General features: G+C 46.8%; 1 protein-coding gene across 3 annotated transcripts in view; it reads left to right on the top strand.

Moving 5' to 3' along the window:
• The window catches only part of Tyw3 (tRNA-yW synthesizing protein 3 homolog), a 17,726-nt gene that overhangs the window by 3,220 nt on the left and 2,665 nt on the right, over positions 1–11,841 (top strand). The window contains exons 2-5 of one of the 3 annotated variants that reach the window (XM_021158470.2): positions 768–848; positions 1,626–1,724; positions 4,321–4,392; positions 7,868–8,001. In XM_021158470.2, the coding sequence (XP_021014129.1) occupies positions 768–848; positions 1,626–1,724; positions 4,321–4,392; positions 7,868–8,001 (386 nt within the window). The remainder of the gene's footprint in view (positions 1–767; positions 849–1,625; positions 1,725–4,320; positions 4,393–7,867; positions 8,002–11,841) is intronic. The other 2 variants (XM_029475100.1, XM_029475101.1) reach the window with 2 other exon arrangements.

The raw sequence follows: 11,841 nt of genomic DNA, 5'->3' as shown, positions 1-11,841 counted from the left end.
AGAATCTGAGGGAAGGATCTGTGTATACCTATTAGAATCTGAGGGAAGGATCTGTGTATACCTATTAGAATCTGAGGGAAGGATCTGTATATACCTATTAGAATCTGAGGGAAGGATCTGTNTATACCTATTAGAATCTGAGGGAAGGATCTGTATATACCTATTAGAATTTGCAAAGAAGCAGTGTTTAAGTTGGTGTTGGAATGACAGCCTCTCCAGAGCTTTGACACATTGCTCCTCGCTGCTTTGCATATGCAGTCTACTTGAGGAATCTCAAATACATTTCTATAGTGATGAGGAACATGTGGAAAGGTGTGCCCATCCCAGGCGTCAGCAAATGGTAGGCCTTCCATAGTGTTAGCCACCCTGTTCTACAGGAGGTGCCTTCTCCCTTTTTCATTTTTTTATGAACATATAAGTCCTTCATCCTTTTCTTCCAACAAACCCATGCCCAGAGAGGCTTGTGACCCAGGGTAGGTGTGCTCAGCTGGCATTCATAAGATCTTGGGTTTCATCCCTAGCATCACAACACAAACACAGAAGCAAACCAAAAGCATGCCCGTGTATCTGAAGACACCTGAGTACTTTTACCATTTGAGCCCTAAGTTACTTGAATTGATTTTTCTCCTAGGTTATCTTAACCCAAAATATATTGAATTATTTTTCAGTCATCTTTTTGAGTACTAACTTAAGAATGCCTACCATGTTCCACAATGCAAATGTACTCATCTTGTTAAGTTTTACAGTTGAGTTGTCTGTCATTTTAGAGCGCAGAAGGCTCTGGAGTTCAGAAGCAACACTGCTGCTGGCTGCTGGTCACACACAAACCGTGTGCAAGAGACGATGTGGTAAGTTTTTAAGTTAAAAAGTGATCTTTAGAAATCCACAGTTTAGATGAAGACTAGAACATTCCCTTGTGCGACTGCGATGGCTGAAGATTAGGAAGCCTGGAAAGCTTTTGCGACATCTGCCCGTGGGGTTGTAGGCGGTGACAGTGTGGAAGTATCTGTGTGCCTGCAACTTAGCAGGGAGGCCTCTTCAGCAGCACAGAGGTTAGGGTGGGCACATGGCTCACTGGGTTCAAATCTTACATTCAGCTCTGTTATTTAATAACTTTGCAACCTGGTAAAAACTGTAAAAGAAGAAGGGACTTCACTCTGCCTTGCCAGCTTCAGTGTTGGAAATAAGTGTCTATCATTTACCAGATCCCTTCTGGACACGCTCATGGCTGTGCCCCGTGTGTCTTCTCTGAGCCTGCAGTGTTAAGTGAGCACAGGGAAGGTTGTACCAGGCAGAGACCTTCCCTCCAGGTCCTTGTGGGCATCCAGCCCCATCCTCTGCAGAAATGAGGAAAGGAGAGAAGTGGACACAAAGAGGCGTGGCTGGTTCCAGCATTCTCGTGTAGAATGGGGAGGGCTCCATGCCCTTCATAGGCTCCACAGGAAACTAAGTAAAATAAGCAAAGAATAATGTTTGTAATTAAAATGAGGGCAGAGGACACAGATGTCTCAGACAGAGTGGGTAGTGAGCACTAGAATGTCTAGGAAGCAGAAGGTAGGTGGGAGAACGGGTTGACAGGACAGGGCGGGGCAGGCGCGCCTCATGCTGACCTTTGGTTCCCTCAGATGGCAGCTCTGAAGGGTGCAACCAGCGAAGCTGTTTTGAAGTTTGAACCTTTTATCCTCCATGTGCAATGCCGGACCCTGCAGGACGCACAAACCCTGGTAAGATGTTGAGCTTGCTCTTGAATTGAGATGTCTGTCAATAGAATTAATCTTAAGCTTTAAGCCACCTTTTAAACTTATTTAATGTTGATTGATTCAGCTAATGTTTTGACTTAACTGTTCTCATATGTTTGCTTGGTCTAGCTATTTATGTCAAGTGTTAGGAGTAGGGGCTCCCGCTCATCTCTGGGAAAGTAAAATGAGTACCCACACATGGCCCGCTATCTCCCTCAGCACCCTCATGTGGATTTCACAGTGCTGTGCCTTTGTTTTTCTGGCTGAGTTCTAGAAGAGAGCTCAGAAACTGCATGTTTGAGGTCTCCCTGCTCGCCTGCAGTTTTACTCGATTACATGCAGAGTCGTCTCATTGCAACAGTAATTTAGTAAAACATGAACCACAGAGCATCCGGGTAGAGCTGTGTGCAGTCCTTGCTCACAAGCTGCTCTGAAGAACTCCCCAAAGCGGAGGCTGAAAAGGAAGAAGCGGAGTTAGGCCTGCAGCCGGGAGACAAAGATTCTGAGCAGATTAGAATGTTCCCTGTTTCAGAAGCAAGAAAGGTCTGGTGTATTCATAGAGCAGAAGAAGCAGGCCATAGAGGGGAGGGAGGATGAGGAGAGAGGAAGATGGAGGCCTTTAAGCCAGAAGAGGTCCGGTTCCCTTGTCAGGCAAGGGCTAGCTGCAAAGGCTTGGTGCACTGTACTTTGAGAGCCTAGTTCTGCCACAGTATATTAGGGCTCAGCTGTAGTGTCCTGGAGTGTGGTGGCATGGCCTGAGAGGACACCAAAGAACATGAGAGGGTGACAGAGTCAAAATGTTTTAGCTTCTGAATTAACAGAGTGATGAGGTCGCTCAAGAATTAGACAGCCTGAGGGGAGGAGTGGTGATGAGATCATAGCAGTGCCATAGTGTCACAGCGCCCTAGTGTCACAGCATCATAGTGCCCTAGCACCATAGAGAAGTGTCCAGGCTTCAGACATGCGTCTTATTCTGGATGCCTGTCTGTCATGGATACCATCTCTCTCTGCCTTACAGACAAGCACCTCTCCCCCGCCTCTCTCGTGGCCTTCCTCTGTGAATGCACACCAGTGGCATCTCTTATAAGGTCATCACCCCTGTTGACTTAGGTCCCTACCTTGACGACCTCATTCAGCATTACCAACATAAGGGCCCTTTCTGCAAATGTTGTCGCTGGGGTTAGCACATCACTGATCCCTTGAAAGCCACTTCAGTTCTAACACCAAAATGAGGTTGGTGTTTGTGTAAAAGGCTGCTCTGGAGTATAGACTGGCCTGCAGATGCACATTGGAGAGATGTTAGCATGCACCATTTAAAGCCATGTGCCAGGAAGCAGTCACTGTGGAGAGAGTGAGAGGAAGCAGGAACACTTAGACACGCTTTCAAAGCGTTGGTTGAGACACAGGGCTCCGCAGCCTGCGACTTTGTTTCCCCTAGACTTGGATCAGCCTTGTTCTCATCTTGCTCCAGAGCAAACCACCAGTGCTGCGTCCACAAGCTTTACTTACCGTCCACATCTCAGTGCTGTCTTAGTTAGGGTTCCATTGCTGTAAAGAGCCACCATGACCAAAGCAACTCTTGTAAAGAAAATGTCTAAGCAGGACTGGCTTACAGCTTCAGGGATCCGATTCATTATCCTGGTGAGAAGCATGGCAGCATTCGGACAGATGTAGTACTGGAGAGGGATCTGAGAGCTCTACACCTTGATTCTTCTGCCGGCAGCCAGGAGGAAACTGTTCTGTATTGGGTGGAGCCCAAGTATAGGAAACCTCAAAGCCCACCCCACAGTGACACACTTCCTCCAATAAGGCCACACTTCCTAGTAGTACCACTCCCTGTGGGCCAAGCATCCAAAAAACAGGCTCAGGGAGCCACACCTATTCAAACCTCCACACCACGGGCCCAGGTCCAGTTCCCAGTGCTAATCCCAGTGGAGCCCGGATGCATTCTCCTGGGCCAAAGCTGTGGTGGAAGTCTAACATGCTGACTGCAGGTTAGAGCTCACTGCAGTAGAGCACAATTGTGCCCTGCCTGTGAGCACATTCAGTGTTGCCCAGCCTGTCAGGTACCAGAGAAGAGTAGAGAGGGCCTGTGGTGTCTCCCCATAGTTGGTATTTATTCCAGGGGAGGGAGACGAGCAGTCAGAAGACAGATGGTTTCTCACTGGGGTAAGTGCTGTTTACGGCATGGTCAGGGCACTGTGCTAGAGAGCAGTGGGGAGGAGCTCCAAGCCCATCTGTGGCTGTGGCTTTCTTCAGGACTGGAAAGGATGCTAAGGGAACTTTCTCCTTTCTTAGAGAAAGCACTTCATTTGTTTGAAGTTTGCTTCTGTCTAGCATGGTTTGGTCATCAGCCCTAGTTTGCGGTCACTAGCCAGAGCCTGTTTTACCGTCTGTTGGTGACATTTCCAAGGCTGCTCTTGGGGTGTGTGTAACAGGCATTGTGATGGCTTTGAAGCGCAGTCCACACAGCCCAGCACATCAGTGGGTTTGCAGTTATCTGTTTCTGCCACCGGTGGTACTCAGCTGAGGGGCTGGCTTGTTGGCACACCAGAACCTAGGGTGCTATGCTTTCTTACAGCACTCAGTGGCAATTGATTCTGGCTTCAGGAACTCTGGCATCACCGTGGGAAAGCGAGGGAAGACCATGCTGGTAAGGTGCCATTGGCAGGAACACTTCTGTAACCGCTGTCTTTTCTACCTGCGCCCCAGTTCCCAAATAAGGACTCTGAGAATTATTCATGAGTAAATGCCTAGGCAAGTTTGAGCTTGTTCCTGTTAGCTCACAATTCATCTATCCTGTTTAAGACTCGTTACCACTCCTCAGCTTCCTGTGTCCAACTTCCTAGAGTCCAGGTGGTGTCTTCCTGCCTGACTATCTCCCAGCATTCCCCTCTCTGTGTCCAGATGCCCCACCCTCTAACCCTGCATCAGCTTACTGGCCATCAGTTTTTTATTGACAGGTGATGCTTCCACACAGTACAGAGACTCTCTCGACACAGTTCGGTGAGTCTGACATGAACAAGATTGCTGGGACTGTCTGTTAGCACTCCTGCCAATTCCCTCCTTCTCAGCATTCCTTACCGTTGTCTGGACCCTGGGAAAAGTGGACAGGCCCCTCCCTAAATATGAAATCCAGACTTTGGATTCATATCCGAATCCCTGCTTTAAACCACACTCTCTGCTTACTTTGAACCTGTTCCTTGCTCTACTGGCCTCATCCTGAGACATCCGGGATGATGGGATAAATATGGTTGTGCTGTGTAGAGAGATTCATATGCATCAAGTCTTTCATATCGATAATCTCTGTCCACAGCTGTGCTTCATAAGCACGTGTGAGCTCCGTAATGCCTGCATCTGTTGTCTCCTCAGAGCTCACACAGATCATTACCCTTGAACCAAGTCCAGCCTGTGGGGAGCAGTTCACTCTACCCTCTGATGAATGATTGCACACAGCTTGCTGTGTATCACTGCATCTAAACTGAGTAGTAACAAACATACTGTGTGATCTGCAAAATCAAGCAAATTTCCCTTCACAGAGAATGTGTGCCAGCCCTTGACCTAGATGACCCCAGGGTCCTTACAGCCTACCCCCGTCCTTTCCTGGCCAAGCCGACCCACAGTAATTTTGCCCAGTTCTGATCTCTGTGGTATTTGCTGTTCACACAGCACAGGCTATAGCTGAACATTGTCAAATTCCTGCTATTCTAGATCCCTCCACTCTTTCTATTTTTAAGAAAGAGCCTATTTCCCAAATAGAGGTGGCTTTCAAAGAACTTAAAGCATGACTAAATAGTAAGTCAAAGTCTTCACTCTGTAACATATCAGGGGGAAAGTTCACACGTTTCTTTATCTTTCTCTCCATTTTTCCCTGTTTCCAGTTAGTCACTGGTCTGATCGTATCTGCCTCTGTGCCTTTGCCAGCCAGGCCCTGCACCCTGGCCCTGGTCCTGAGCCAGCACCCACATCTATCTCCTTATTTCTAAGATTGTCTCTTGACAGGCTTCTGTGAGGTCTCCTTCAGCCCTTCCAGTCTCTGACCAGTATTGCCAGAATCTCTCCTTTAAAACACAACCAGGGTCTCCCAAGCTTTTCCCTGATACTCACAGCCTTAAACTCTGTGTATGTGTGTGTGTGTGTATGTGTGTGTGTGTGTGTGTGTGTGTGTGTGTGTATGTATGTGTGTGTGATGTTCCAGCCAGGTAATCTGTTCTGCCGATGTTGCTGCTCTGACTAGAACATCCACTGTTTTTATGTCTGATGAAATTGTCCTTGTCCCTGGAAATACCACTCCAATGCCTGCTTTGGTGTGGAGCTGAGCCTCAGACTTCACCAAAGCATCTGTCATATTCTGCTCCAATGTATATGGAGTTCTGTAGGCTTCTTATATGTTCATGGGCATCTCTTTCTTTAGGTTAGGGAAGTTTTCTTCTATAATTTTGTTGAAGATATTTACTGGTCCTTTAATTGGGGAATCTTTCCTCTCTTTTATGCCTATTATCCTTAGGTTTTGTCTTCTCATTGTGTCCTGGATTTCCTGGATGTTTTGGATTAGTAGCTATTTGCATTTTGCATTTCTTTGGTTTTTGTGTCAATGTTTTCTATGGTATCTTCTGCACCTGAGATTCTCTCTTCTGTCTCTTGTATTCTGTTGGTGATGCTTGTGTCTATGACTCCTGATCTCTTTCCTAGGTTTAGTATCTCCAGGGTTGTCTCTCTTTGTGATTTCTTTATTGTTTCTATTTCCATATTTAGATCCTAGATAGTTTTGTTCAGTTCTTTCACCTGTTTGGTTGTATTTTCCTGTAATTCTTTAAGGGATTTTTGTGTTTAAGGTCTTCTACCTGTTTACCTGTGTTCTCTTGTATTTCTTTAAGGGGGTTATTTATGTCCTTCTTAAATTCCTCTATCATCATCATGAGATGTGATTTTAAATCAGAGTCTTGCTTTTCTGGTGTGTTGGGGTAACCAGGGTTTACTTTGGTGGGAGAACTGGGTTCTGATGATGCCAAATAGTCTTGGTTTCTGTTGCTTATGTTCTTGCCCTTACCTCTCGCCATCTGGTCATCTCTGGTGTTAGCTGGTCTTGCTGTCTTTGACTGCAGCTTGTCCCTCCTGCAAGCCTGTTTGTCAGTACTCCTGGGAGACCAGATATCTCCAGGAGGAATTTGGGTATGAAGAACTGTGACACAGGGTCAGCTCTGGGGTGCAGACAGAAACCAGAAGGATCCTGTCCTCAGCTGTTCCTTGGTTCCTGTGTCCTGATGTATCTGGGAAGGTCCCTCTTGGGCCAGGAGTTTGAGCAGAAGTGGTGGTCTTACCTGTGCTTGCAGGTGTGTCAGCACTCCTGGAAGACCAGCTCTCTCCTGGCAGTATTTGTGGCACAGGCTTAGCTCTGGGCACAGACGGAAACTGGAAGCAGCATCTGTCATGATATTAGCATGTTTCATTTGTGAGTGTGCACACATACAAGGATTCATGTGCTTCTTCTGTCAGTTGTTTATTTCTAAACATGAGCTCTTGGAGGCAGGAACCAGGCTTTTCTCAGCTACTGGGAAGCTAGGCAAGATCCATTACATGAGTTTCTGTCCTTCAATGCAAGTGGGCTTTGTTTGTTTTGTTTAGTTTGCTTCTGTGCTTACCCTGTACCCAGCTTTGGGACGCACAGGGATGGGCTGACTGTTTTCGCGACAGTTGCTGAGCTCACAGCCTCATATCCCTGAGGAGGCAGCTGTGCTGCATGGTGGAGGAAGCAGAGCTTCCTGATTGCTGTCCTCAGCTCACGCAGATGCTCCAAGACACTCTCATGTTCCCTTGAGGCCTCTGTTGATGTGCCATCTATTTCTGTTCTTTAAATCATGTGCTAAAGCTTCTAAGCCATAGTGAGATTGAAACTGTACAAAGTTATTAAATTCTTTGATATCATCTCCTTCTCTGAAAAAGGATGTGTAGACTGTCCTTGCAGATGTCTGTTTCATCTCCTTTGGTTGGTTTGAGGTTGATAAATTCCATGAAGTCAAGGGCCTACATGCTGTAACAGGAGTTAACTGTTCGAACCGAACCCTGACTGGGACTTGACTCAACTTCAGAGGCTCTGTTCTTCACGTCTAAACTCCTAACTATTCCAGGCTGTGCGGAGTACACATGGATTGGAAGTCCCATTAACCCACAAGGGAAAGCTGATGGTAACAGAGGAGTATATCGAGTTCCTGTTAACCATAGCAAATCAGAAAATGGAGGAAAACAAGAGAAGAATTGGGAGGTACAGTTAATTATTTCTTCCCATGTTACTCGTATCTGCCTACATCATACTTGGAATTGGGGAGCATGTCCTTGTAGTCCAGACTGCTTATATAATCATCTCTGTCCTACGGAGGAAAGGAAGGTAACTGAGGTCTGCAGTGGAACTAGAGCCACTGAGATGGGCGCTCCATGATTGCAGAAGGAGGCTTTGCAGAGTAGGTAGAGGTGACCACCAGTACCACTGCTAAAGAGAGAGTCTGACAGCAGTGGGGACAGCTTGAGGGGAGTTGTGCACGCTGCCTTCTCCTTTCACTCTGACAGCGTCTTAGACCCCAGGCTAGTCCAACAACCAGCTGTTGTCATGGAGAAAATCTGGAATTGCCTTGCTGGTCAACTAGGAAGGAGACTAGATTCCAATGCACATCTTTCTACTGTGGCTCTCCAGTTGGACCTGCTGGCAAATGAATGAACATATGGTGCCCTTCAAACAGAGTTTCTATAGATGTTGCCTGCCTTCTGTGTACAAGCAGTGCCACTCAAGTCCCCTAAGCAAGCTGTGTCTGTGTGTATGTGTGTGTGCATGACTGTGTATGTGTGTGTACATCTGTGTGCATGACTGTGTATGTGTGTGCACATCTGTGTGCATGACTGTGTACGTGTGTGCACATCTGTGTGCATGACTGTGTATATGTGTGCATGTATGTATATGTGTGAGTGCATGTGTGTATGCATGCATGTGTGTGTGTGTGCATGAGTGTGTGTGGGAAGTATGAGTGGATATGCATGTGTGTATATGTGTAAGTGCATGTGTGAGCATGACTGGGTGTGTGGGGTGAATGGGTTTGCATGTGTGCTGCATGAGTGTGTATGTGTATGTACATGTGTGTGTGTGTGTGTGTGAGAGAGAGAGAGAGAGCGAGCCAAAGCACACTGTTGTAGAGGTCAGATGACAACTTTGTGAATTACATGATTTTGAAGATGACGTTCACACCATCAGGCCTGGGTGACAACTTCTTTTGCCTACTGGGCCATCTCACTGTGGCTCACCAGTACAAGTTGTACATTTCCAAGTTACAGAGCGATGGACATTTTTATGTAACTTCCCTTGTTCTTTCTCCCCACACGTTTAGAAGTCTCACATTCCCTCATTGCCTAAGTACCTCTCGGTCAGTCTTTTTTCTTTCCATCTGCATTGCCTCTCTATTCAAGACCTGTAAAGCAGCCCCTCGGGCTGGTCTCAGTGCACGATGTAGACAGGATGTCTGTCTGTCTGTCTTCATGTTAGTGGGTCTCTGCATTGATGTCAGAGTCATGTCTTTATACTGGAGAAGAGCCCGTGGCTTGGCTTGCCTGCCTGAACCCCCTAACTACCTCGAGATGTCCAACTGCAGCTAAGACAAAGGTGCCAGTGACAGCAGTGGGACCTAGTCTCTACAGCAGCCCGGGTTCAACCCTGTCCCACCAAGTCACTCAGCCCTGGTCTGTCAAGTCACTCTTGTATTTTGATTGTGTCATCAGTAACTTAGGGGAAATGCCACCTCAAAGAAGAGTTGCCTGCATCATTAAATAGCGTGTACTTCATGGTAGGCTTCGGCACCTGCTGTGGACTCAGAACAGGGAGCCCTTCCTCCTTTGTCACTCACAACTCAGAAGGCTAGAATTCCTGGAGTTCCTGAAGCCTCCCCTAGGGAGCTGTGTGACCTGCACCAGACTGGAGTGGGGGCTGGGGCAGCTGACTCCTTACCACAGTGCTCATCTCAGCACGCAGCCTGCAGGTCCTGGTTTAGGAAAATTGATGACAAATCCTGCCACAAAGCATGGACAATCTACCCAAAGCAAAGCCTTCATGAAGGCAGCTGGCACCTGCAGACATGATCTGCGCACGGACACCCACCGCCACAGAGCTTACTGTCCGCCAGGTAGACTGGGCTGTGGGAGTGGGGTACAATACCACAGGAAGCAGCAGCTCAGTTTCTCGCATTTTCTGCCCTGAATTCCAACAAGTTTATAAATATAGCACAAGATCAACTAACTCTACACCTGGCAAAGTTAATTGAGCCTCGCTCACCAACCATAAAATCAAATTATGAGTTAAATCCATTGACTCAAAAATGTGTTTTGAGATGATAGTTTGCATGCCGCTATCAAGAGAGCAGGCTCATCACATAAAATCAGGGAAAAATTAAAGAAGGGTAAAAGTGTCTTAAGATCCTGATTACAAGAATACGTGTGGATTCAGAGTGTGCGAGCAAATTAGGGCTCCTTGGGGAGCAGCCAGATGCAGGCACAGAACTCCTGATCCTAGGAGAGAAAGGGCCGTCAGCCACGGGCGGGTACGGGGAGGGACATATCTCTCAAAGAATTTGGAAGCCTCAGCCCAACAAGTAACAGTTGATCAACCACAAATAGCTTAGCAGCATGACAAAGTTGAGTTAAAGTACTTAAAAATATTTGTGTATGTATGTGTTATTTGTGCACATATGTGTATATAGGTATGATGCATGAGTGTATGGCATATGCACATGTGATAGGTATGTATACATATGGGTGAGTGTGAAGTATGTTTGTCTGGTCACATGTGGCATATATGTGAGACTGGTGTATGTGTATATCGTGTATGTGCACATGTGTGCAAACTTATGTATGTGTATGATATATGTATGTGATACCTGCAGATGAGTGCAGATATGTGTGTGTGGTATGTGTGTGGGAGTGTGGGGAAGGGTAGGTGTGTGTGGTACCTGTGTGCAAGTTTACATATGTGTAAAGCCCTGTGTCCTGCCCTGTCACTCTTTACCTTATCCCCTTGAGACAGGGCTCCTCACTCAGCCTGGTCCTAGGGTGGTGTCAGGAAGTCCCAGCAGGCAGCCCTCTGGGCTCTGCAGCTCACAGACCACTCATGAGCCTTTTACACGGGTGCCAGGATCTGAAGTCCGGTCCTCATGCTGTCGCAGCAAGCGCTGTTACCACCAAGCTGTCTCCTCGTGCCCTAAACTAGTCTTAGTAGAGAAAAGGTCTTGTCCTGTTCATGCTTGTGAAGAGTACTTCCCACGCCTGCTTCTCTGTGGGAAGGGACTCAACCAACAGAACAGCTGAGAGCCTGCAGTGTCTGGAGCCAGGCAGGACAGTCCAGGGAGCAGGGAGCATGGCCTGCTTTGTAAAGAGCCAATCTGGAGACTGGAAGAGACAGGGACTGACAGACACTGTAGATATTTCATACTTAACAACTTCCAGGTGGAAAGCTCCAAATTTGGAGGTCTGCCTCTGACTACAAGAGGAAGGGTTTCGCTGTCTGTTAGCAGAAGGTTAAGACCTGGATCCCACAGAGCCATGTGGCCCTGAGTAGAAAGAAATTAACCATGTTCTTCTTTTCATCAGCTGTGTAATAAAATATTAAATAAAACAGAATAAAGGGCTGAATATATTGGCATATAATATTGTTAAGAATAAAGAAATCAGAAAGGCAATGTAATTGAGTCTGTTTCCAGTGGTTGAATTTTTTTTTTTTTATCTTTTTTACTGTGGTAAAATATATGTAACAGAAATTTACCATTGTAACCAATGGCATTGCGTGCATTCACATGATTAGTAACCATCACCATCCACCTTCAGAACCTTCATCCTCCTGAACAGAAACTACATCCTCTGAGCACCAGCCACTCTCGGAACACCCCGTTCTCTGTGTGTGTGCACCAGACTCTGTCCTGTTGTGTAGCTGCTGTCTCTGTACTCTGTTGTGTAGCTGCTGTCCCTGTCCTGTTGTGTAGCTGCTGTCTCTGTACTCTGTTGTGTAGCTGCTGTCTCTGTCCTGTTGTATAGCTGCTGTCTCTGTACTCTGTTGTGTAGCTGCTGTCTCTGT

Source organism: Mus caroli, chromosome 3 (assembly GCF_900094665.2).
Source record: "Mus caroli chromosome 3, CAROLI_EIJ_v1.1, whole genome shotgun sequence".
NCBI lineage: Eukaryota > Metazoa > Chordata > Mammalia > Rodentia > Muridae > Mus > Mus caroli.
This window is presented reverse-complemented; position numbering and strand designations above follow the sequence as displayed.